Raw genomic sequence first — 27878 nt, 5'->3', positions numbered from 1 at the left:
GAAATAGGCATAGGGTTTGTATTTTATGGATGTTTATTTCTTATTGATGTTTTATTTTTATAAACCAGTTTGGGGTAAGCATTTTCTTCAAAGTAATATGTATCTTAAGTATTAATATAATAAGAACAATAAAGTGACCAAGAAATGCTCAGAACTGAAGGTCCTGGCTTGTATCTCCTTCCAGCCCAGTGATAAAAACAAATATTGGGTAGAACAAGCCCATATTGCCATGGCCACTAGTGTGGCACAGTGGTTAAAGCTACAGCCTTAGTACCATGAGGTTGTGGGTTTGAATCCACACTGCTCTTTGGGACCCTGGCAAGTCACTTACCCCCTTTGGCTTTGGCTGAGCAGACTTGCCACAAGAACAACAGTGTGTATGAGAGACATTCGGAGAGGGTCTGGTTTCCAATCAGGATTTAGTACGGAGACAGTACTGGCCTCATTAATTGATCAGATTCATACCTTGTTTAAAGCGGGCTCAAGTGCAATAATCTTACAACTAGACTTGAGCAGTGCTTTCGACTTGGTTGACCATGACATTTTATTATCATGTTTGGATTTTATTGGAATCTCAGGAATGGTATGGAATTGGTTCCAAGGTTTCCTAAAAAATAGGTCAGATCAAGTTGTTAGTACTGGTCAGTTGTCTGCTTGGTGGGTAAACGAAAGTGGGGTTCCTCAGGGATCACCACTTTTGCCAACTCTATTCAGTATTTATTTAGCACCATTGGGTCATTTTCTTTATAGTTTACAAGTAAAAATTTTCATTTACGCAGATATTTCAATATTGATCCCTTTAACTGCATTTACACCAGAAATTTTAAATCAGATTTCTTTCATTCTTACACAAGTGGAATTCTGGACTTCTAGTTTCAAATTGAAATTGAATCCAGATAAATCAGAGTTTTTTCTGGCTAGCCCTAATGATAAGCTTACTGAAATGATGCTGACGGTAAACGGTCAAACCTATCCAATAGTCCCTACTTTAAAAATATTAGAAGTTACATTAAATTGTACTTTATCATTTAAGGCTCATACAGATTTATTGGTCAAAAGATGTTTTATTGCTCTTTGGAAGTTGCATACCATTAGAAAATATTTTGATTTTATATCATTTAAAATACTGGTTCAATCATCAATTCTTTCAATATTAGATTATTGTAATGTTATTTATTTGGGTGCTCATAAAAAAACAACTAAGTCGATTAAGATTAATTCAAAACACAATTTGTTTGATTTTTAATTTAAAAAAACATGATCACATCAGCTTATATTATCAGAAACTTCACTGGTTGCCGTTTGAGGCTAGAGTGTTGTTTAAATTTGGATGTATTTGCTATAAAGTTTTATTTGGGTTAGCTCCATCTTATCTTGTTTCTCATTTTAGATTTTTTAAATGTAAAAAAAAATACACGTAGAACCGGTTGGTTTTATTTTCCTTCAGTGAAAGCGTGTCGTTTTAAGAAATTTTTAGATAGGACTCTGGCTTTTTAAGCAGGAGTAATGAATTCATGTTTGAATGCTCTTATTACTCCAGCCCTCACTTACCATCAATTTTGGAAAGATTTTAAAACTTATCTATTTAAACAATACAATATTTAATCGATTTCAAAATTATTATGATAGGTGATTTTTTTTATGGAGTAAGGTTTACAGTTGCTTATCTATTTTAGTATAAATAATCTGTATTGTGCATATTTTATTTTGAATAAGATAGGGTTGTACTTTGTTAGTATCTTTTATTGAATTGTATTATTTCCTTTTATAAGACATTGTTATTTGGATCTGTATTTTAATTACTTGTTGTAATTATTATTGTATAAACCGCCAAGAACTGATGGTTTGGCGGTATATAAAAATAAACTATTATTATTATTACAGCCTCAGCACCATGAGGTTGTGGGTTCGAATCCACACTGCTCTTTGGAACCCTGGGCAAATCACTTATCCCCTTTGGCTTTGGCTGAGCAGACTTGCCACAAGAACAACAGTGTGTATGAGAGACATGCGGAGAGGGTGTGAAGAGCCATTTGCCTGATCCAGCCTAGTGCTGGGAAATATAAGTGTTTATGATAATAGCATTAGTAACATTACAATCTGGCACACAACCTGGACGCAGTCCGATTACACTAGCGGGAAGCGATTTTATGGTCGCTCCCGACAGAGTTGTTCTTTAGGAGTTTTAAAGTAGGGCTTCAGCGCATATGGATATAAAAAATAGAATATAGTGATTTCTAAGTTTAATCATTATAGAAATATTCGAAAAATATTTATTACTGAAAATAGGAATTCTTGTAGGAGGGGGTTTTTCTGCCGATGAGATAGCTCTGATAGTAGCCTGAATGCTTAAAAAAATTAGCAGCAGGCACGAGTCTGAGGCTTTTTCTCCCCCTTTATAAGATTCCAAATAGAAGTATAGTAGTGGTTTTCTTAAGTTTAAAGTCTGCAGTGTGTTGTTGAGTCAAAGAAAGGTTAAGATTATGCAATTATGAAGGAGTAAAAAGTGAAATCTCTTTTTTTGAGAACAGGATTTGCACTAAGGGGAGTGGAGTTTATGATTATTATAGTCCCTTTGTGTTTGTGAGTGTGGAATGAGTTATTAAGTCACTTACTCCTCCCCCTCCCCCCCCCCAGCTACATTAGACAGATTGTGAACCCACCAGGACAGATAGGGAAAAATGCTTGAGTACCTGAATAAATTCATGTAAACTGTTCTGAGCTCCCTTGGGAGAACAGTATAGAAAACTAACCCCCTCTTTTACAAAGCCACACTAGCGACTTCCATGCGGCAACAGCCTTGAAGCCCTTTAAATCTCTAAGGGCTTCGGGGCCATTACCGCAGCGGCCCGCGCTAAACGGCTTCGTAAAAGAGGCCCTAATACATTTAAAGGAGAACCACCACTAGCATTCAAGTAAAATGGCTATGGATGTGAGTGGGCAAGGGGATGAGGAAAGGAGGCTCGGAAATGAGTGGGTAAATAGGGCTAGGAAAGAGAGACTAATTTGGGGTTAGAGATCAAGGAGGATTTAGGAAGTGAGGTAGAAAATATTTTTTGCTTCCACTAGGTTCCAGTACAAAAGAAAAAAAAATAACAGTTAAAACTACTGCCTTGGAGGACCATCTGTGATCTTAGAGGACTATGCTGTTTATTTGTCAGGGATTGCCATAGTAATTTATTGTGTCTCTCTTTAGTTCCCATTGAATCAATTAGAAAGGTTGCCATGACAACATGCAGTGAATATTGACTCAGTGAAACCAATAATGCATTTCCAACAATACTCAGCATATCTACAGGATGGTATGGATTGAAAGAGGCATAGAAGAGCTGGCATATTCAAAGGGCAATATCCAAAGCTCTTTCCACTGGATTTGACTAGCCAGTCTATGGGTAAATGCATGTGTATTATCCCAGGACAAGCAGGCAGCATATTCTCTACATGTGGGTGACGTCACCAACGGAGCCCCCTAGCAGACGTTTTCGCAAGCAGACTTGCTTGAAGAACTTCAGGCTTGCGATTGGCCCGTGCATGCACGCATGCCCCTCCCGCCCTGCCTAGGGCATGCGTCTCCTCAGCGTGTCCTCAATTCTCTGTTTTCCGTGGAGCCAGAAGCACTGCTCCCTTGCTTCGCATGATCTCGTTGTCCCTCTTGCACCGCGGCTTGTTTGGTTAGTTTCTATTGAGTCGCTGTGCTCACGTCTTTCATTTCCTTTATTTTCATTTTTTTTTTCAGTGCGTATATTTTTGACCGGGTTCCCGGTCGTCCTCTGGCCACCTGGCCTCACGGGGCCGCGGCTGTATTTTTTCTTATGTCCTGGCCTCGTTCCGGATTTAAAAACTACTAAGTGCAACTGGGTTATCTTCATCACCGATCCTCATCGTTGGTGTGTGGAGTGCCTGGGTGCAGAGCACTGCGCTGAGTCGTGTCCCCGTTGTGCGACTTTACAACCACGGGCTCTTTGTCGAAGGGTGGCCAAGATTCTCCAACTCTTTCGCCCCATGGATCCTGCGGGACAGGCCTTGAGCTCGGCCTCGACACCCTCGTTGGGCGCCTTGGCCTCGAAGTTCTCGGCCTCGAAGTCCCCGTCAGCCTTTGCGGCTCCAGCCTCGGCCCCTTCTGCTACTCCGGCCTCGGATAAGTCTCTTCTTCCCTCCTCAGGTGTATCAGCAAAGAAGCCTACCTCGGAGTCTCATGTCAGCGCCGCCTCGTCGGCATCTTCGAGACATCTATCTAAGCGTACCTCCTCATGTAGGGAATACTCTTCCTCGAGGTCGCCCCCGAAGGAGCGCACTGCTGCACCTCCAACCCACCTACCTTTGGTCTCGGTGCCTATGTTCGAGGACATGCTTAAGGCTATCATTACCACACAGCTTTCCTCGGTGGTGAGCCAGCTAGTCACGACTTCAACGCCTTTGACCTCGGTCTCGACCCAGTCGCGGTCTGACCAGCCTGAGCATCCCCTCGTCTCTCGAGGCCTCACCCGTAAGATTCGTCAGGTTTCCTCAAGCGAATCTTCCTCCCCTGAGTCGCCGAAGACTTTTTGGGGGTCCAGGACGGGGACCTGTTTTTCCCCCGCTACTGCAGCGAGGCTTGCCTCTTCTAAAAGGCCCCGGTCTTACCCGCCCTGTCGGGGCAGGTCTCCGACCTCGAGACCATCTACACAAACACTTGTCCTCGAATTGGACTCTAGTGTATGTTCCCCATCGAGGCGATTGCCGGCTTCTAAAGGGCCGGTTGGGGAATTTTCCTATACCCCCTCTTCTCCGAGGCTTCACCAGCGATTCCCTTGGACTCCGGAGTCTTCCCCGGTCCATCTTGCACAGGGCCGTTCCTCAACGCCCCCTAGATGCCTTAGTCGAACCTCTTCGGTCTCCCGTTCACGGGACTCTGAGGCTCCGGCTTACTATTCCAGGGAAGTTTCTCCCTCTTTCTCGGCCGCACCCTGGTCTCGGTCGGAGTCTCCCCCGGAGGATGAATCTTCTTCTCGGACCTCCTCCTTTTCTCATTTCATCTCTGACATGGGCAGAGCTTTGAACTTGGATTTTCAGTCTGACTCCGGCTTTACCCAGGAATATCTGGCAGAAATGGGAGTTGATAATACACCTCGTGAGGCGCTTTGCCTTCCGTTGCATCAGGTTCTCCGGCAGACATTTCTCCGGAACCTGGAGTCACCATATGCGGTCATGGCTATTCCCTCCAAGTTGGAGTCCCGTTACCGGACTATCCCGGTTAAAGGGTTTGAAAGTGCTCAGCTTTCCCACCAATTTTTGGTGGTTGAGTCTTCCTTGAAGAAGTCTAACACCTTGAAGGTTTATGCGGCCGTCCCTCCGGGCAGGGAAGGCCATACGATGGACAAATTTGGTCGCTGCCTTTATCAGAATTCGATGTCCTTAACTACAATTTCATCTTCACTTCCTACCTCCGGTTCTGTATAAATGCCCTCCGCTCGTTCCGGGAGGTCATACCAGAGCCTCGGCGTCAGGAGTTTCGTCTCCTCGAGGAGACCCTCTCCCAACTCCGCCTGTATATGTTTCAGGCCTCTTACGACGCCTTTGAATTGTCCTCGAGTTACAGCCTTTGCGATCACCATGCGTCACCTCGCTTGGCTCCGGATTGTGGATATAGATCCGAATCTACAGGATCGACTTGCCAATCTCCCGTGTGTGGGTCATGAGCTCTTCGATGATTCCATCGAGGCGGCCACGAAGCGCCTCTCGGACCACAAGCGGTCCTTTGCGTCTCTGGTGAAACTTAAACCGAAGGGCCCTTCGGCTCGCCAATATAAAATTCCTCTCCGAAGGTATCCACAAAAATCCACTCCTGCTTTCTCTAGGCCTCCTTTGAAACAGCCATTGCAGCAGCAGCGTCAACCTAAGACTCAGCCGTCAGCCCCGGCGAAGACCGGGCCGTCCTATTGACAATTCCAGTCCGAACCTTCAGGCTCCCTTCCTCCTGGAGCCTTCCCCCTTCCCCATCGGGGGTCATCTCCATCATTTCTATACCCAGTAGGAAAGTCTTACCACCGACAGCTGGGTACTGTCTATCATCCGGGAGGGGTACTCCCTCCACTTCAGTTGCGTACCCCTGGACCTGCCTCCAAGAGAGTTTCCTTCTGCTCAGTCTCAGCTTCCTCTCCTTCTGCAGGAAACTCAGGCCCTTCTTCGCCTTCGGGCGGTCGAGGAAGTTCCCACAGAACAGTGGAACTCCGGATTTTATTCCCGGTACTTTCTGGTACTCAAGAAGATGGGGGATCTGCGTCCGATCCTGGACCTCCATGCTCTGAACAAGTTTCTGGTCCAGGAACGATTCAGAATGCTCACCCTTCCCATGTTGTATCCCCTCTTGGACGAGGGGGACTGGCTGTGCTCACTGGACCTCAAGGAGGTGTACACGCACATTCTGATACACCCGGCCTCTTGCCAGTATTTGAGATTCCGGGTGGAGAATCTCTATCTTCAGTATCGTGTTCTTCCCTTCGGCCTGGCGGCCTCTCCTAGGGTTTTCACGAAATGTCTGGTTGTGGTGGCTGCGGCCCTGCACCTCCGCGGCCTGCAGGTGTTTCCCTACCTCGACGACTGGTTAATCAAAGCGTCTTCTCACAACGAAGTCCTGCGAGCGACAAGTCAGATCATCTTGCTCATTCAGAGTCTCGGCTTCGAGGTGAACTTTCCCAAGTCTCACCTCTGCCCGTCCCAGTCTCTTGAGTTCATCGGAGCGGTCCTGGACATGGTTCGTCTCCGCTCCTTCTTGCCTCAGCCTCGTCAGGAGGCCCTTATCAGTTTGTACCGAAGGGTGACCCATCTGCCCTCGGCATCGGCTCGGCTCGGCTCATGATGGTCCTCCTAGGTCACATGGCCTCCACGGTTCACGTGACTCCTTTTGCCAGATTTCACCTCCGTATTCCTCAATGGACTCTGGCGTCCCAATGGAACCAGGATCGAGATCCTCTCTCTAGACGCATTATCGTGATTCCTTTTTTGAAGAGGTCTCTCCATTGGTAGATGCTCTCTTCCATTCTTTCCAGAGGTTTTCTGTTTCATGCTCCTCCTCCGCAAAATGTCCTCACAATGGACTCGTTGGTCTATGCTTGGGGGGGCTCATCTGGACAGTCTCTTTGGTCCCGTGCCGACCTCCTTTGTCACATCAATCTTCTGGAGCTTCGAGCTATTTTCCTCGCTCTGAAAGCCTTTTGTCACCTGCTTCGCGACCGGGTGGTGCTAGTTTGCACGGACAACCAGGTCACCATGTATTATATCAACAAACAGGGGGACACGGAGTCCAGGTTTCTGTGCCAGGAGGCAATGCTGCTCTGGGATTGGGCCATCCGCCGCAACTTGTTCATTCGAGCTGTCTACATTCAGGGCCAGCGAAACTGTCTGGCAGACAAGTTGAGTCATCTTCTGCAGCCTCACGAGTGGACCCTCCACTCTGTGACCCTGCGTCAGATGTTTGCTCGTTGGGGGACTTCGGACGTCGATCTGTTCGCATCCCCCTCAATCACAAGTTGCTCCGCTTCTGCTCCAGGGTTTACACCCCTTTCAAGATCGAGGCGGATGCCTTCCTACTGGATTGGACGAACGAGTTCCTGTATGTGTTCCCTCTGATTCTGCAGACTCTCGTCAAGCTCAGGTCTTCGCATGCCACCATGATTCTGATAGCTCCTCGGTGGCCCCGACAGCCGTGGTTCTCCCTTCTGTTGCAACTCAGTTCCAGGGAGCCTCTTCTTCTGCCTGTTTTTCCTTCTCTGCTTATGCAGAGTCAGGGTTCTCTGCTCCATCCCAACCTCCAGTCTCTGCACTTAACGGCTTGGTTCCTCGAGACTTAATGCCCTCGTTCTAGTTCTCCCAGCCTGTGCTGGATGTCCTGGAAGCGTCTCAGAAGGAGTCCACTCGCCAATGTTACCATCAGAAGTGGACCCGCTTTTGTTCCTGGTGTGCTACTCGACAGCTGGAGCCGCTGTCTGCCTCCTTATCGGCTGTCCTGGATTATCTGTTGCACTTGTCTGGTGCTGGGCTCAAGTCCTCTTCGGTTTGAGTCCACCTTAGTGCCATTGCTGCTTTTCATCAGCCGATTGACGGGAAGCCTATCTCTGTTCATCCTGTGGTTTCCCGCTTCATGAAAGGCCTTTTCCACGTTCATCCGCCCCTTAAACCTTCTCTGGTGATTTGGGATCTTAACATGGTCCTTGCTCAATTGATGAAACCCCCGTTCGAGCCGCTAGCGTGGGCTCACTTGAAGTATCTTACTTGGAAGGTTGTGTTTCTTATTGCTCTCACTCTGCCCGTTGGGTCAGTGAGCTTCAAGCCTTGGTAGCGGACCCTCCTTTCACTGTCTTCCATCGTGATAAGGTGGTCCTCCGTACCCATCCTAAGTTCTTGCTAAGATTGTTTCTGATTTTCACATCAACCAATCCATTGTTCTTCCTGTGTTTTTTCCGAAGCCCCATTCTCACCCTGATGAAGTGGCTCTACATTCTCTTGATTGTAAGCGTGCGCTAGCCTTCTACTTGAAGTGTACCGCTCCTCATCATTCTGCTCCCCAGCTGTTCCTCTCTTTTGATCCCAATCACTTGGGTCGCTCGGTTTCTAAGCGGACCATTTCTAACTGGTTGACCGCTTGTATCTCTTTCTGTTACCCTCAGGCTGGTCTCTCCCTGCCGGGTCGAGTCACGGGCCACAAGGTCAGAGCGATGGCGGCGTCTGTTGCTTTCCTCCGCTCGACTCCCATTAAGGAAATCTGAAAAGCTGCCACGTGGTCCTCGGTTCATACGTTCACCTCGCATTACTGTCTGGATGCTTTCTCCAGGCGTGATGGCCATTTTGGCCAGTCGGTGTTGCGAAATCTGTTCTCCTGAATTGCTAACTCTCCCTCCATCCCATTCTGTTTAGCTTGGAGATCTCCCACATGTAGAGAATATGCTGCCTGCTTGTCCTGGGATAAAGCACAGTTACTTACCGTAACAGGTGTTATCCAGGGACAGCAGATAGATATTCTCGCAACCCACCCACCTCCCTGTGGTTGGCTTCTTTGCTAGCTATTTGAACTGAGGATACACATGCCCTAGGCAGGGCGGGAGGGGCATACGCACATGCGCTGGCCAATCGCAAGCCTGAAGGTCTTTGAGTAAGTCTGCTTGCGAAAACGTCCGCTAGGGGGTTCCGTCGGTGACGTCACCCACATGTAGAGAATATCTGCCTGCTGTCTCTGGATAACACGTGTTACGGTAAGTAACTGTGCTTTAGGGATGTGCAGAAGCAAAACATATTCAGTTAATTTTCAAACTCATGGTCTGGGGTTGTTTTTTCTTTCTTTTTTTATTTTCGGACCTTGTTGCATTTTGTTTCAAAAGTTATCAATGCATGTTAGAAATTGTGCACATATGCAAATTGACTTTACATCTGTTGCTTAATATGTTAACATGTTAAATTACTTTTCTGCACTCTAGGAGGCTGTTTTACTAAGCAGTGGTAAGCATTAACGCATGCTTACCACTGCTTAAAAACAGCGCTAGTGGACCATGCTTGAGTCACATGCTAGCTTCAAGTTTGATGCGTGCCACCCACACACTAAAAACATACATTTGGGGGTGTGGATGGGGGCAGAGAACAGGCATGCCCTGCACTAATCGGGGGAACCATTACTATCTACAAAATAGATAATGGTAAGGCCTCATGCACTAACAGCAAAGCGCCAATTTCGAAATTAGCATGTGGCCATTAATAGGGAAAGCCAAATTGTAGCCATTTTAGAGCCATGCTAAAAAGTGGCTTCAGTACATGAGTAACTTATGCACTAAAAACATTGCAGGCCACTTTTTGGCACAGCTCAGTAAATGGGCCTTTAAATTTTGCATGTGCTAACAATCCTATGCTCATTGCTTTTGTTTAGAGTTACCATATGGCTCCAGAAAAAGGAGGACAACAGATAAAGACCCGAATGGTCCATCCAGTCTGCCCAACCTGATTCAATTTAATTTTTTTCTTCATCTTCTTGGCTATTTCTGGGCAAGAATCCAAAGCTCTAGTACTGTGCTTAGGTTCCAACTACTGAAGCCTCCGTCAAAACTCACTCCAGCCCATCCACACCCTCAAAGTCATTGAACCCCTCCCCAGCCCATCCTCAACCAAATGGCCATGTACACACACAGACCGTGCAAGTCTGCCCAGGACTGGCCTTAGTTCTTCAATATTTACTATTATTTTCTGATTCTAGATCCTCTGTTTGGAAATAAAACATGATATCTCAATCCGTCCTCTTTTTTTCTGAAGCCATATGGTAACCCTATTTTTGCACACAATACGAAGTTATTCAGAGTAGTGAAGACGCAGGGGGATGCGAAGACCTGCAACGTGACCTAAATACGCTCGAGAAATGGGCTGCGACATGGCAAATGAGGTTTAACGTGGATATGTGTAAGGTGATGCATGTCAGTAACAAAAATCTTATACACGAATACAGGATGTCCAGTGCAGTACTTGGAGAGACCCCCCAGGAAAGAGACTTGGGAGTACTGGTCGACAAGTCAATGAAACCGTCCATGCAATGTGCGGCGGTGGCAAAAAGGGCAAACAGAATGCTAGGAATGATAAAGAAGGGGATCACAAACAGATCGAAGAAGGTTATCATGCCGCTGTACCGGGCCATGGTGCGCCCTCACTGGTCGCCATACATAAAGAAGGACACGGTACTATTCGAAAGGGTCCAGAGAAGTTTGACTAAGATGGTTAAGGGTTCTGGAGGAGTTGCCGTACAGTGAAAGATTACAGAAACTTGGCCTCTTCTCCCTCGAACAGAGGAGATTGAGAGGGGACATGATCGAAACATTCAAGGTACTGAAGGGAATAGACTTAGTAGATAAGGACAGATTGTTCAGCCTCTCCAAGGTAGGGAGAACGAGAGGGCACTGTCTAAAACTGAAAGGGGATATATTCCGTATGAACGTAAGGAAGTTCTTTTTCACCCAGAGAATGGTAGAAAACTGGAACGCTCTTCTGGAGTCTGTCATAAGGGAAAACACCCTCCAGGGATTCAAGACAAAGTTAGACAAGTTCCTGCTGAACCAGAACTTACGCAGGTAGGGCAAGTCTCAGTTAGGGTGCTGGTCTTTAACCAGAGGGCCGCCACATGAGCAGACTGCTGGGCATGATGGACCACTGGTCTGACCCAGCAGTGGCAATTCTTATGTTCTTATCCGCCCACCCCCAGCACCCTTCTCACAGTCCAGCAGCTCTCTCCCGCTGGCCAGCATGCATCTCCTTCCCTCCCTTTCCCTTACCTTCTCTTTGTGGCGAAACTGGCAATTTCTATAAGGGTATGCGCTGTTTTACAGCCAGAGCCTTGAAGTCGCGTCACGTTGCCTGCTGGAAAAGTCTCCTCCGATGCAACTGGAAACAGGAAGTTGGGTCAGAGGAGACTTTTTCAGCAGGCAATGCGACGATACGTCAAGGCTCCGGCTGTAATACAGCGCATAGCCTTATAGAAATCGCCAGTTTCGCCACAAAGAGAAGGTAAGAGGAAGGGAGGGAGATGGACAGCCGGCAAAAGAGAGGGGGCTGCTGGACCGCACGCTCATTCACTGCGCGTGCTCACCATTCACTGCTCCATGGGGCGGTGAAAGGCCTTGTCCCCGATCTCACAGTGACCTCTTTTTTTTTGGTCACCGTTTTGGCGGGTTACCCTCAGCTAGCCGCGGGTAACAACCACCGTGTCATTCTCTATGCTGGGCATGATGGACCTTTGGTCTGACCCAGCAGCGGCAATTCTTATGTTCTTATGTTGGAAACGTTACCTGCAAAGAAGGCCTGCAGGCACAGTCTGTATAGGAGTGCACATTCTGGTGCTGCTGAGTCCCTAGAAAACTCCCCCAGAAAAGATTGCATTTAAGTAAATAGAAAAATTGTAAATTGTAGCAAAAAGTCTTCTTTACAACTGCTACCAAGCTAGAACTATACTTCCTATAGAATATACAAAAACAATCAAAACTGACAGATCTGGGGCTGGGATCTGAAAGACTATTGAGAAATAAATGTGGGATCTTCTGGTCATCATGTTTTCCCAGAATACCAGCAGCTTTCTAGCTATTCCTCTCCTTGGGCTTGTAATTTTTTCTGGTTCACTAGACTATCACCCCTCCTCCTATAACTGGAAAGTAACCACCTTTCCTTTCCCTCTGGTGAACAGGAATAGACCAGCACTCTGCTGCCTTTCCTTTTCTCCATCTGGTGGGTAGAAAATTATATAATAAGAAAGGGTTGGGGGCTCAGATTGGGGATGAGGGAAAGTTGAATAGAGACTGCTCAAGACAGGGGGATTAGGAGACTCCTGAGAATGAGAGAAAGAGTATATTCTAGATAGGTAAGTGAGAAAAATTTGACCCTCTGGCTCTGACCCATCTTCTGCCTCTCCAGAATGGGTCTATACCATTCAGAAGAGTTCTGAGGGGCTTATCATTGTGGTCTTCCTGAAAACCTGGCTGGCTGGGGTTCATGGAGGACAAGTTTGGGAACCCGTGGTCTAGAGGCACTTCACCACTATCATGATATTGATGAAGCACCATGACATGGCATTATTTTGTGGGGTGCATCATCCCAGCAAGAAAGCTCTCACATCCCAGATGCCAGTGAAGACCTTGTCTTTCCAGAATGGGAAGTATTTCTTTTGTGGCATGGCAGGTGGTCAGTGTCAGGTTATTTTTTAAAAAACTATATTTTTTAAAAACTGTATTTCAAATATATATTCAAGAACACCAAACCACAGCTTTACAAATAAGAGACTGCTCCAGAAGCTGCCTGACCCTGAGTAGAATGAGCCTTGAGAAATTCCAGAACAGGCTTCTTCTAAAGAAGGTATGCAGAAGCGATAGTCTCCTTGGTCCAGTGTGAAATGGTAGCCTTGGAAGCGCCATCCCCCTTATGAGGACCCACTAAGAGAACAAAAAGATGATCCGACTTCCAGAACTCTTGGGTTCACTGAACATAAGAGCGAAGGACCCGACAGACATCCAACTTATGCAGCTGCCTCTGCTCAGAGAAGCCCTCCTAACTACCCAAGGCAGGGAGAACCACAGACTGATTGACATGAAAAAGCGAAACTACCTTCGGCAGAAAGGAAGGAGCATGCTGCAGCACAACCCGCTCCCTAGAGAACTCTAGGAATGGAGGCCTACATGAGAAAGCCTGCAGCTCAGAAACACGTCTCGCAGAAGAGATGGCCACCAAAAAGACCGCTTTAAGGGTAAAGTCCTTCACTGAGCAGGGGCTCAAATAGATAATAGATATTAGCAATGTTTCTGTGCTATGAAACTGTCTATAGCCTGACTGATAATGATGCAGCAGCTGATACCTATTCACAAAACCCTGCAATTGATCTAACGCTATCTTCTCAATAACCATAATGAGTAGTGACAAATTAGAAACTGGTCTTTTTGCTGAATATCCATCTTTGTCAGATTTACCCTTTTTCAAATAAGGAGTAACTATTGTAACCTTAAGTCTGTCTGGAACTGCACCTTGTTATGAAGAAAGATTGATCAAATAGGCTACAAGTGGAAAAATAGACTTTTTGAGTTTTGACAACACTGCAAAAAGAAGCTTATCCAAAACCATAGAAAAGGATTGTAAATGCTTTAATGCCTTTAACGCTTCAAAATATGAAACAGATTTAAATTCTGATCATTTATTACTCCCTGCCATATACTTAGTCGAAGGTCACGATCTTTGATTTCCAATATTTTATTCTTATTTCCTCCAGCTACTAAATCAGTAAGGACAGGATTCATTAAACCGCCAAACCGTGTATGATCCGTTTCCTATTGCATGCCAGCCGACTGATTCAGTAACGGCCTGCATGCAAATGGAGACGATTGTTAGCATGCCCCCTACAGGCCCCCTATCCATGGCCAGAGCGATCCCCACTCATACGCACACCCTGACAGTAGTGACAGGGGAAGCAGCCTCCTGTCACTGCTGTCAGGGCTCAGCCCAGCCCAGATCTATCTTGACTGCTCCCGGACTCTCCTGCTCTCTGCCGCCATTCCCTGCAGTGCAAGCCGTGGTTTTAAAGCGGGCCTGCACTGCGGAGAATGGCGGCAGAGAGCAGGAGAGTCCGGGAGCAGGGAAGAGAGATCGGGCACCGCAGCCTGCTCTCTGCTGCCCCGAAGCTGTGCCCCAAATCTGCCTGCTCCGACTCTCTCGCTCTCGCCCCAAATCTCTCCTGCCACCTCACTCTCGCCCTGAATCTCTCCTACCCATCCCAAACTGGGAGCCCGTGGTTTTAACCCGCTGATTAAAGTGTGTTAAATCCACGGGCTCCCTGCCCGACAAAAAAGTTTAAAAAAAGAGTAAGTAACTGCGCTTTAGTGTCTAAACTAAAATAGTTTAACATTAGCTTTACTTTATAGGCTCCAATGAAGTAAATAATCATGCTGTAAATTCTATAGTGATTAATTGAATTCCAACAGCTAGAATGGTTGTCCCACAAAAAGGAAAGAGGGGATCAGGAAAAGCTGAACTAGCCATTCTTATTGTCTAGTTTCACTTTTTCTCCATGTAAATCACCTCTATCTTCACTCTTCCTCCCAAATCTTCCTTCTTCTTGCTAGTTTGGGAGTTATGCAATAGCTGTGGTATTTGAATTGATTTTGAGAACATCATTCCTGTTGGTTCATTTGTTGAGCTGCCCAGATTTCTTTTTTTTAAGAGAAAGAATAAAAGATTTAGGTCTCCATTGTTGTGCAGAAGGATCAGGTACATTAACACATTCACTTTATAGGCATCCTTCACATTATTATATTGAAGAACATTGTGTTCCATAATCATGCTGTAAATGTGTTGAATTAGTGGTTCTTGCTCAAGAACATTAACTTTGTACGTTTTGTTTTGTTTATATGGCAGGAGATTGATTTTTTTTTTTTTTTTTACTAGACTTAACTGACTCATTTTTCATATTTCTTTGTCAGTACTTTGGTAGTGGGAGTATAACCTTGAGGTAAGTAAGCTAAGATAAAACATGTCATTATAACATTAAATATAGTTTAGTTTCTTGTTCTTTGTTTAGTTCCCTGTCTTTTATAGCGTAGCGCTGTAATATAGAAATGATCTTGAGCCCATTAGTCAGCGGCATTTCATAGCATTTTTAATATTTCAAAGGTGTACCGTAGTCGCCTCTGAACCAATACTCAAATATTGGTTTGATAGTGTTTGTGCTCACTGCTTAATATTTGCGTGTTAATGATATTAAGGAATTTCTTTAACAGCATAGTGTAAAAAAACAATTTTGGGGCTGTTTTTCTCTCCAAATCCTTCCAATTCGCTATTTTTGAAACCTATTTTCTAGATGGATTTCCATGCTGTTCATCTATAGTTTGTCTAAATCTCAAGGATGCTTGTTGGACAAGATCGGGCGTATTCAGGGTGGTATGGCCTTACTTCAACATTACTGGAATAGTGTCTGGCGTACTATCTCTGATATTTTTTCTCTGCAAACTGACCTTGATTTTTTTCTTATATTGTTTGGTAACTATGAAGGCACTCATATTCATGATTATTTTGAGGCCCAACTTTTCCGCATATTAACGGCATTGGCCCTCCAGAATGTCCTTTATAATTGGAAAAACCTAGCTAATGTTGAATATAATGTATGGTGGAACTCTGTATGTTTATCAGCTAAATATGAAAAAATCAATGCTAAACGACGCAATATATTCCATTCTTATTGTAAGATTTGGTCACCTATATTAACCTACTGTGATAGGGGTCTCCATGCATAACCTTAGCCCGCTTTACGTGTTTATGTGCTTGGTTTTATAACTTATATATATTTTCTCATACTTATAAATATATCTATAGTGTCATCATTATTATTCCTCGCTGATAGCTAACTGCTTGCTTATAATATTTTGATGTATAATCCTTTGTGATGCTTTGTATACAATTATTATTACTGTTTTCTGATTGCTCTGTTGTGACATAACCATTACCTGGAGGGGCATAATAAAAAAAAGTCTAAGTCCCCTTTTGGCCTAAGGCCTTAAACGTTGAAAGTAGAAGCAGGGAAAATGTCCATTATCAAAAAAACATCCAAAGGAGGTGTTTTTTTAAAAGAAATAATGGCCTGCCTCTACATTCAGCTGTTTAAATACCCAGACCACCACTACATATAAACTTACACCATATAATCAACCTAAAAAAAGCCTAAGTCCCAAACGCCCAAAACAAGGGCTTTTAGGCGAAGGAGGAGCCAGTCCTTTGCCTAAAAGCTGGATTCTGTAACCAGTGTCTGTACAGAATCCACCCCCCCCCCCTACAACTATCCGGGCAGGAGAGAGCCCAAGCCCTCCTGCCCTGGGGCACCCTGATCGAGTCGGGGGTTGGGCAGTCACCGGGCCTGGAGGGCTTGGGCTCCCTCCTGGCTCAATTGGATCAGCAGGGTAGGGTTTGGCGGGGCAAGAGGGCTTGGGCTCTTTCTTGTCCCAATCGAGTTGGGGGTTCGGGGAGTCGCCGGGGCAAGAGGGCTTGGGCTCCCTTTTGCCCTGATCGTAGACAGGGGTTGGGCAGTCGCTCCTAATTTTTAGCATATGCACAAAAAACTCTGGTGGATTTCCCATTAAGTACCATTTTAGTATGCATGCTATATTTTTTAACATTGCATGCACTAATTATACTTTAATGTGATTTTTATTGTCTAGCCCTATGTAAATCAAACAAAGTTTGAGAGCTCCTAATCAAGCTACACTTCCCCCTCCCCATTCGCGGTTTTGTGATTTTTTTGGGGAGGGGGAAAAAAAGAAAAAAAACCCCCACAGTTTAGCCTTCCCCCCGGCGTCCCGGCCTTACCTGGTGGTCTAGCGGGCTTTCGGGGCAGGAGCGATCTTCCTACACTCCTGCCCCATGTAGATCGCCAATAGGAAATGCCTGTGGGGAGTTCCCGTCGTAGTCTCGAGCAGTGGCGTACCAAGGGGGGGATGGGGGGTGCGGCCTTGCCGTTCAGTTCCCCCCCCCCGAAGGACTGCTCGCCCCACTGACCTTCCTGCACCACCTATGAAGCAGCCCGCAGCAGGATCGCGAAGTCAGCGATCCCTGAGCTACTTGGGCGCTGCTTCCTGCGCCGCGGTCCTGCCCCTCCTCTGATGTCAGAGGAGGGGCGGGACCGTGGCGCAGGAAGCAGTGCCTAAGCAGCGCAGGGATCGCTGACGTCGTGATCCTGCTGCGGCTGCTTCATAGGTGGTGCAGGGAGGCCAGAGGGGTGAGCGGTCCTTCGGGGTGGGTTGGGGCATCAGGCCTTCAGGGTGGGGCGGGCGGGCAGGCAGGCAGGCCTTCAAGGGGGAGGGGGGTGACAGGAAGGCAGGCAGGCCTTCAAGGGGGAGGGACAGGCTTTCAAGGGGGGGCAGGCAGGCCTTCAAGGGGGGCCAGGCCTATAAGGGGGTGGGACAGGCCTACAAGGGGGTGGGACAGGCCTTCGGGGGGGTGCAGGCCTTCGGGGGGGTGCAGACCTTCAAGGGGGTGCAGGCCTTCAAGGGGGGGACAGGCCTACAAGGGGGTGGGACAGGCCTTCAAGGGGGGGACAGGCCTACAAGGGGGTGGGACAGGCCTTCAAGGGGGGGACAGGCCTTCGGGGGGTGCAGGCCTTCGGGGGGGGTGCAGACCTTCAAGGGTGTGCAGGCCTTCAAGGGGGGGACAGGCAGGCAGGCCTACAAGGGGGGGGACAGACCTACAAGGGGGTGGGGACAGGCCTCCGGGGGGGGGACAGGCCTACAAGGGGGTGGTGCAGGCCTTCAAGGGGGGACAGGCAGACCTTTAAGGGGGGACAGGCCTTTGGGGGGGACCCTGGTTTAGAAGTACACGGAGAGAAGGGGGTGTTCAAAGAGACGTGCATATGCCAAACTTTGGGGGGGGGGAAATAATGGGTCTGAAAATAGAGGAGAGGGAGAGAGATGATGGACCATGGGATTTAGGGAGGGAGGGAAGGAACAGAAAGGGAGAGAAATTGGACACAAGGGATGGTGTGGAGGAGGGATAGAGATACTGGATAGGAGGGTAATTGGGAAAAGAAAGGGAGAGATGGTGGACTCTGGGGTGGTGGGGAAGGAGGGAGAGATGCCGGATGAAAGGGTAGTTAAGAAAAGGTGGATCTTTGGAGGGAGATGAAAAAAAGGAAAGATACCAGACTTCCTGGGGAGGGAAGGGAAATGGAAAGGGAGGACAGAGTTGGCAGATGGATGGTTAGCATGAAGAAAGAAGGAGACCCTGGCAAGCAAGTTATCAGAAGAAAACCAGAGCCTTGGACCAACAAGATTTGAAATATAACCAGACAACAAAAGGTAGAAAAATTAATTTTATTTTCTGTTTTGTGATTACAATATGTCAGATTTGAAATGTGTATCCTGCCAGAGCTGGTGTTGGATTGCAAACGTGAGCTAGGATTTAACAGAGAGAGGAAAAGTCCTTTTTGTTTCTTTATTTTATTTACACCACAGCACCAGTGTGGTTAAGAGAAGCCAAAGGAGGTGAAAAAGCTATAAAACCCACCAGGAGTTTTGAAAAAAATCACCCAACTGGGCAGGAAAATCAAATTGAAAAACCAATTCAATAGGCTGAATCGAATCGAAATTTTTTTTCCTGAATCTGGCAGCATTAGTTGCGCTACTGTCTTAGACTTTAGGACCTGGGATTGGGGAGAGATGGCATCCTCAGTACTTTATAATGCAAGTGAAACGAGGATTTGGTCAGACTTTTGAAGGGTCTGCAGAAAAAAATATTATATAGGCCGGGGACATGAGACAGCAGGAAATGGGAACTTTTCTTCCTTCTATTTTTGTGAATGGAAAGGCTGAGGATGTCAGAGAGTTCAGTTAAAATATGTGCTTTATAAGAAAATATAATAATGTGTTTTATAAAGTTTATAGCATAGCTGGCCTACCCAGTGAGGTGTTCCTAGTGGTGGTGGTGGCAGCGTGTCAATGTGTTGAGAGGAAGATGTGGTCTGGGAAATTCTGCTGAGCAAACTCCGGGCCCATTTCCACCCCCCAGTTAGTCCACTCCACTCAACTGGTTCACACACTGAGTGGGTCTTTGGGTGTTGTTTTGGGATCTCTTCCAGTGGTTTATCAGTATCTCCTTCTGGTCCAAGGAAGGAAACTTTGTTATCCTTAGCATTGACCTACAGAATATGTTTGTAACAGCGCTGCTTGTGTGGCATTAGGCTATGTAGTGATCGAAAGAAAAAAACAGACCTTTGCACATTTTTGCACTATATGGTGGGTATATGAGGAGATTCACATTTCCTGCACAGCTAAGTCCATGTGAAGTTACCTTGTGCTGTATTTGACATCTAGCAAGGTCTCTGTTTGAAAGGAAAGATCTAAACTTAAAAATGAAGTGGCCAGAAGTTAAGGTAAAAGCAGATAGTGTAGCTGGTTTTAAGAAAGAATTGGACAAATTCCTGGAGGAAAAGTCCATAATCTGTTATTAAGACATGCTTGCCCTGGATCGGTAGCATGGAATGTTGCTACTCTTTGGGTTTTGACCATGTATTAGTATCCAGGATTGGCTACCATGAGAATGGGCTACTGGGCATGATGGACCATTGGTCTGACCCAGTTAGGCTATTCTTATGTTATGTTCTCATCTGTAGGGGCCTTTGTTTTCACTTCCTATTTTAATGTATTTTTTTTCTGAGAACTTATCAGTATTTTTTATAATGGGAACAAAAATGGAAGAGAATTAATGTGTGTGGAATGGGGGGGTAACTAATTTCTTCAGCTAAATAATTCAATCCACCTCAACCAGACATAGGAGAACTCACGCACCAATCACATACCCTCCAACCAAAAACGTCAAAAGAAAAAAACTGTTCGACAACCTCCTAGCCATTCGAGCTGCAACGCTCGACCCCCAACTCTACAACCTATTGACTTCGACCACAATCTACAAAACCTTCAAAAAAGAAATAAAAACCCTTCTATTCAAAAACCACATAAAACCGAACTAACACAATCAGAACTGTCCCAAGCATCACCTGCAACTACTCCATATGTACTTCTGATGTCATGACAATTCAGACATAATTTATGTTATGTTATGTTTGGAATATAAGAAAATTTTCACTGCCTGTTTCTATTCTGACCATTTATTCCGTTTCATGGTCATTACAAAAAATATTTTTTTACATTGGGGGGGTGTCAAAAAATGATGGGTCCCGGGTGCCACATACCCTAGGTACGCTACTGGTCTCGAGAGACTACGGGAACTCACGGCAGCTATTTCCTATTGGCGATCTGCAAGGGACAGGAGCTTAGGAAGATCGCTCCTGCCCCGAAAGTCCACTAGAGAACCAGGTAAGGCCGGGATGCCGGGGGGAAGGCAGAAGGGAGGCGGGGGTGGGTCAGAGCCGGCCCAGAAGATATTCGCGGTATTTCACCATTCGCGGTCTGGCTCTGCCCCTATCCCCCGCGAATCCGGAGGGAGAAGTGTAATTCTGTTTCTCTTTGTCATTCCTTAGCGTTCCTAGAAGTCTCATGGCTGAGAAGTGCATTTATTGAAGCAACATAACATGAACAGAAAGGGTGGGGGAAGGGTGATTCTACACAAGTCAAAAACTTCTTTTTCATATATTTTATTTATTTATTTTTTACTATAACTAAGGTGAACAAATTAAAAAATAGATTTACTCACCCAGGCTGCTGGAGACTTGGTCTGAGGCTGTCATTTATCCAATCTTCATCGCTTACAGATAGTAATAAAAATTCTGCAATTAAACTCATCAGCAGCTCTCACAAATACAATCACGTAACCCCACTATTACGTCAAGAATATTTGCTGCTTTTTACCCACAGGATAACCTATAAAATTCTTGCACTTAAAAAATTTACACTCAAGGACAGCCTATCTTGCCTACTGATTCCATATGTCCCTCGGCCACAAGAGGGCACCCGCTCAAACTCAGGGGCGGAAAATTTCATGGCGACACCAAAAAGTATTTCTTCACAGAGAGAGTGGTTGATCATTAGAACAAGCTTCCAGTGCAGGTGATCGAGGCAGACAGCGTGCCAGACTTTAAGAATAAATGGGATACCCATGTGGGATCCCTACGAGGGTCAAGATAAGGAAATTGGGTCATTAGGGCATAGACAGGGGGTGGGTAAGCAGAGTGGGCAGACTTGATGGGCTGTAGCCCTTTTCTGCCGTCATCTTCTATGTTTCTATGTTCATGCTCACTTCAGTTATTACAGTTTAACTCATTAATCATTCCTTCTTTTCACGTTATAACACTTGACACCATCTGAAGTAGGATTTTCAGTGTCACAGCCCCCACTCTTCTGAACTCTTTGCATCTAAACTCAGTGCATCTAGGGAGGGGCTTAAGACTCTGATTGGCCCAGATGTGTAAGCCCCACCCATAGGAGGGGCTTTAAGCAACCTGGGCCAATCAGAGCCTTATGCCCCTCTCTGTCACATCCCATGATGTACCAGGAAGGGGAAGGTCTGTCATTTTCTAAGAGGTGGGCCTGCCAGCCGGAGCGGGGTAGGTGTCCCTCTGGCTGAACTTCCTGAATAAGGTAGGAAGGGTTGAGGGGGATCGTCGGGGACACGGGGGGTGTTTGGGTGTTGGGCAATGATGGGAGGGAGTGGGCATCCCTCCCGTTGCGGGGGGGAGGCGGTAGAGTCAGGGTATTGTGCAAGTGTGGCGGAAGAGAGTGGGCGTCTCTCCTGCTGCCAGGGGTGGGTTCCAGAGGTTGTGCGAGCTTTGTGGGAGAGAGTGGGCATCTCTTGCTGCGATCTTCGATTTGGTTTTTAAAAAAATATGTGGGTGTATTCTGCACATGTGGTGATTGCTACCACCAGTGACTCATCCCAAGTAAATTTAGCGAGCCTACGTGAACATCCTCGTACCTCATTTGCATGCGGGTTTCTTTTAAGAATGACTCGCCTTTTTAAAATCGTTACAGTAGTGACCTCGGTAGCAACCCGTCTGATTTTACCTTGAAGTTTTGAGAATCTTTCCCTCAGTTCACTCATGAGTGGTATATCAAAAATAAAAAACTTGAAACAACAGTTGTCTTAAATGATCATTTACCTAAGGAGAAAAAAGCAATAAATATTATGTTGCAGTAAAAAAAAAAAAAAAAAGGCAAAACAAGATTTTTTTAAAGTCATTAAGGCAACTGGAAACAACGGTGTTAGCAATAGCAGATTTGATTCTTTTTTATGTCAGGTTTTAATATAATGTTGCATAGAGAGAGGCAACACCAAGAGATTGCTTCTTTGTTATTGGGTTTCTTCTTACCTCTTGGACATAGATTGATTGGTTTAGCTGAGATAGATATGAACGGAAAGCAGTCATCAATAATGAAACAAACTGTGTATCAATTTCCAGTATAGCAATACAAATTACAAAGTAGCATTAATGGGACATTTATTCTTGCATGTTCTAATGATATTCTTGGCTAATGCATAATGTTGATACTGTATATGTTTGGATTTCCATTGTAATATATGACTGCTCCAGAACAAACTGCAGAACATAAAGCACCTAATTTAAATAGATGATTGTCTTAAGCTAACAGTTAGTAAAGAAGACTTTCAAATAAAAGACTTAATTAGGAATTTTCAGTTTCAATAATTTCTCTTTCCTGGAGAAATAATGAGAATCTGACCAAAAACACCTTTGTAAAAGCTATTACCATTTATTTGAATCTCTTGCATATATTTCAGAAGCTCACAGAACATAATAGTTGCTCAGCTGGAATATTTGTTTTGCAGATAAGACTTATTCCCAAAAGAATTTCAAATATTAGAGAGGCAATACCACCATAACAAGTTTTTTTTACTAAGGTGCAGTAAAAAGTGGCTTTAGCGCTTCCTAGTCTGAGGTTTTCCAACATACTAAGTTCTTTGACCACAGCAGTAAAATATCCAGTTTTTCCATTTATTTGAAATAACGGACATGCATTAGTGTTTCCATTAGCACGCAACCATTTAAAAAATTTGCTACACCTATTTTTTTTTATTTTTTTTTACATTTTATTGAAAATTATTTAAATACAAATATGAATAAACAATACAGTAAGCTGCATACTTCAAAATACCTTTGAAATACAAATACAAAATACATTTCAAAAATGAACAAACAATACATAGCTGCGTATTTCATGTCATAAAGTCCTCTATAATGTGGTCATATAAGATTAACATTTATATCCTTACAAAACTTATCCAAAGGGAGCCCAAGTTCTAGTGAAACTAGCAATATTATTTTGTTTGAGTGCTATTATTTCTTTGTATTTCCTAATGATATATAGGTGATTCCACCATTCATGGAAGTTAAGCTTAGATTTATCTTTCCAATTATAAATAATATGGTGGATGGCTAATGCAATCATGAAATCTAAGATTTTTTTTTAATGAAGATGGTAATGAGATATCTGGATTTGAGGAACACAGAATGATGGATTTATAAGACAGAGGTATCATTATTCATATGAATTATAGAAAGAATTCTTGCTCAAACGCCCGCCCAATAAGTTTGTAAGTTAGGACATGTATAGAGGAGGTGCAAGAGAGTTCCTGGTTGCTGTCTACAAGACCAGCACAACTCCGAAGACGAATTTAGCACCCTTACCATTTTTGCCGGGGCCCAATAAGCTCTATGTAAAATAAAATAAATAGATTGACAAATGGCTGCTGACCTAGTAGGTCTAGCTGAATAAGTCCAAAATGACTTCCCGTCAATTTCTCCAGGATTTATGTTACGGTCCTCTGACCACATGTTATCAAAGGGGACATCCTTCTTGCCATTTCTAATAATGATACTAAACTGGATCATTTTGGGATTGGTTCAATGTATCAGAGCCACTGAAAATAACAAAATGCTGTGATAACAGGTCGTTTTGTTGACACCTAGGAATTCAGCTTTTATTACGTGTTGCACATCACGATAGATTGACTATGTCCTGATTAATATGAAGAGTTTTAGAAAACTTATTAGCATAGCAGGTAGTTAGTTGTCACAATAATGTACTACTACACCATTTCAAGGGAACATTATAAAGAATTGTTGAACAAAGCAAGAGAATGGCAGGTTAAGTGTGACATGATAAAATTTCAGCTGATATTCAAAGCAATTTTACCAGCTGCTGACCAGTGAAATTGCTTAATTGGGGCTATCCGCTAATTTTCAGCTAAATGCCGCTGATATTCACAGTTAGCACCTAACACAAAGCCGGCAATTTTGGGGGGCATTCCAAGGGCGGAGTCAGCACTAGGACACTTTAAGGGCTGATATTTAGCCCTTAAGCGGCTAGTTAAGGGCCCCTTTTACAAAGTTGTGGTAGTGATGCTGCTGTGGTAAATGCAGCAGAGCCCATAGGAATTGAGTGAGCTTCAGTGCATTTACTATGGAAGCATTGCTACCGCAGCTTTAAAAAAGGGGCCCTTAGTGCATAAGTGGGACCACATAAAAGACTGTCTTATTCTTATACTACCTCATAAGTGCTGAATATTGACTTAAACGGCGTTAGCCGACTCAAAAATAACCACATATTCAAAACCGGGACTGGCTTTTAGTATCTGGGAATAACTCAGTCAGCAGTGACCAAAACACTCACTGCCACCGGCTGAAAATCAGGTTCACTGTGTTTTTCTCAACAAGTACAAGTGTCCTCAGAACACAACAAAGCCTGGTCAGTCCAGCCACAAAAATGCCTATCCTTTGTGAGATGATACACAGCTATAACTTCGCTTGAGTTTCTGCAGCTAAATGACTTGCAGTATTACATTATCTTTAAAACCAATCCATTGGGTTGATCCACGTGAAAGGCATGAAGTCCAACACAATAGAAAAGGTGACTGTGTTCATTTTGATTCCCAGTTTAATTAAGGAGATGAAACAAAAGTTAACCTCTTGGCAGGCTTTATGCTGTTAGGAGAAAAATTTCAGTTTTAATCCACACATCTGCTGGCAGCTTACGGCACCCACTTCTGCTGCTGGTAGTAACAGTGTCAATACAACAGTTTCCAATCGAGATGCTCAACCCAAACAAGTGGAAATTGCTGTGCCACTTTGCTACAACAGCAGTGAGTTGGCAATACTGGGAGAGAGACCCTGTCCTGTAGCCTGCCAAATTAAAATTGGTGAAAAAGCTTAAGCCCCCTTGCCTGTTGCTGATTTTTGTGAGATTATGCATATATGCCACATTTAACTCTTCACTTAGACGAAGGATCTAGTAACTGCTGCAGAATATCACAGAACAATAGCTTAATTAGAATTCCTTTTAAGAAGCTCTGTCTCTCTGTGCTTATTAGTGCATTTCATTTTCTTCTGTCATACAGACCCACTCATTTCTGCATGTAATAACCCAGTCATGTCTGACAGTAGGCAAAGCTGAGGATGGCACACGAAGCCCAACTGTGTGGAGCTCTGTAATGGTGGCCTTTTGCAAATGTGGATGCTAATAAACTACACCAGGCTGGAAGTTTTTAGGAACATTTTTTACTGGCCCACTGATTATTTTCTATAATTGGTATTTGAGGTTGGTATCATGTGTTTGTTTATGAAACTTGCTATAAAGTCTTTAGTAAATTGGTAGGCCAAAGCTGTTTGCAGTCTAAAAACAACAAAGAGAGGAAGGCCGATATTAAAAGGATGAAATAATATGTGAAATGTAATATAAATGGTAGTGATATTCTATAGAGTATGTTTTTTTCAACCTGCCAGACTCCCAAATCCCCTTTAAGTTACACTGTATCAAATTGATATACAGTATTTGATATTAAAGTGCTTAGTGTGTATGACTAACCTACAGAATATTAAAGATTAGATCATAGAAGCTGATTTTTTTTGTGATTTTGTACTTTCACTGCAGTACTATCTAAATCATGATAAATCACATACACTACTACTATAGAAAGAAGTGACTAGCTCTTTATGAAAACAGAAGAATCTATGCAGCTTTTTCTTCTAGAACTTTGATGGTGCCTAGATATTTCCTTTGGTGGATTAGAGTTTCTACTCAGCCAGAACTGTTTTCCATTAGGATTTTGGAGCCCTTTTTAACTGAATTTTTCTCCGATTTTTAACACTTCCCCCCCCCCCCAAAAAAAAAAACAATAAAAAATCTGTGTTCTAGCTTTAGTGGTTATAGTCTTTAGATGGAACAACAGATCACGTCAACTTCTGTAATCTAGAAGGCATGTACTCTATATCTAGTCAATAGGATCTGATTCTGTAAGCAGTGCCTGCCATAGCAGGCACCTAAAAAACTGTCATCTGCTGTGTGTTAATCATACACAGGCACCACTTCCAGAATTGGGGATTCCGGCACCTTGCATGGGCAGGTCAAGATTGTTCCCAAATTTTAGGCATGATGTTTTAGAATTCCTGAATTGCGTGCCAGTATTTACACCATGGTTTAGTGCAGATTTTTCCTGATGCCTAATTAAAATGGCAAGATTCCCAGCATCACCCTATCTCTAGACTATATCAGTTTTCTCTAGGATCTGCCCAGCAACTACCTCTTGAAAAATGACATTTCCGTTATTTGTAGGCTTATATGGCTCCAGAAAAAGGAGGACGGATTGAGATATCCAGATTTTACTTCCATTGAAAGCAATGGAAGTAAAACCCGGATGTCTCAATCCGTCCTCCTTTTCCAGAGCCATATGGTAACCCTACTTATTTGGCTTCCTAACTCCTATTCGTAGTACTCCATGAAGGTCACCATTTTTCAAGAAAAAGCTGATGGAGCAGGAGCAACTGGGGATTATTCATGTCCCCCACTAGACCCCAGAGAGAAGCGGTATATGACAGAAGATAGGGGCCTCACCATTTCTTAAAATGGGATCAAGGGGTGGAGAGCATTGGAGGAATTTAGAGCTATCCATGTTTTCAAAAAGGGCAGGGGTGAGGGTTGGTCAAAAAGGTTGTCTTTTTTTAAGGGATGGGGTGTGGAGAGTATTTTTAAACAAGAACCAGACTTTTTATAACTGTCTTTGGAAGCACTATCTTGCAGATTACTAAACTGATAACTTGTGAAATTTAATTCAGTCTGTTTTATTCATTTAATATACTTATAAGCTCCTTTGCATTCGTGTGCTTCACAGTTTACTATTTAAAGCATGGGGTGAAAATTTGTGTTCTTAATTACACTATCGGCAAATAATACATATTATTGCCAATTAACATACATTTATTGGCAAATAATAAAGCTTAGTAAAACTAAGCCTAAGACTGTAAGCCCTTCAGGGAAGGGATCTACCAACTGTTTCCTGAATCTGTAATTTACCTTGGATTTGAAAAGGCAAGTAATTTTATCTAAATATAAATCACCACAAGCCCTACCCTCAACACAGCACTCAAGATTAGATCATGCTCTTTAACATCTTTATAAATGATCTGGACATAGGTACGACAAGCGAGGTGATTAAATTTGCGGATGATACGAAGTTATTCAGAGTAGTAAAGACGAAGGAGGATTGCGAAGATCTGCAACGTGACATAATCAAGCTCGAGGAATGGGCATCGACATGGCAGATGAGGTTCAACGTGGATAAGTGTAAAGTGATGCATGTCGGTAACAAAAATCTCATGCACGAATACAGGATGTCCGGGGCGGTACTTGGGGAGACCTCTCAGGAAAGGGATTTGGGAGTTCTGATCGACAAGTCGATGAAGCCATCCACACAATGTGCGGCGGCAGCAAAAAGGGCAAACAGAATGCTAAGAATGATAAAGAAAGGGATCACGAACAGATAAGAGAAGGTTATCATGCCGCTGTACTGGGCCATGGTACACCCTCACCTGGAGTACTGCATCCAGCACTGGTCGCCGTACATGAAGAAGGACATGGTAATATTCAAAAGGGTCCAGAGAAGAGCGACTA

The 27878-nt window shown here is 44.4% G+C and overlaps 1 protein-coding gene across 6 annotated transcripts in view; it reads left to right on the top strand.

The window, feature by feature from the left end:
• The window catches only part of GALNT13 (polypeptide N-acetylgalactosaminyltransferase 13), a 391518-nt gene that overhangs the window by 337698 nt on the left and 25942 nt on the right, over positions 1–27878 (top strand). Inside the window, exon 11 of one of the 6 annotated variants that reach the window (XM_033945851.1) lies at positions 25330–25452. The exons of the other annotated variants lie outside the window; for them this stretch is intronic. Coding sequence (XP_033801742.1) covers positions 25330–25452 — 123 coding nt within the window. Of the gene's footprint in view, positions 1–25329; positions 25453–27878 lie in introns of those variants that run through there. 6 annotated transcript variants of the gene reach the window in all.

This window comes from Geotrypetes seraphini, chromosome 5 (genome assembly GCF_902459505.1).
Source record: "Geotrypetes seraphini chromosome 5, aGeoSer1.1, whole genome shotgun sequence".
NCBI classification, from domain to species: domain Eukaryota; kingdom Metazoa; phylum Chordata; class Amphibia; order Gymnophiona; family Dermophiidae; genus Geotrypetes; species Geotrypetes seraphini.
The sequence above is the reverse complement of the archived record's forward strand: the minus strand, read 5'-3'. Positions and strand labels throughout refer to the sequence as shown.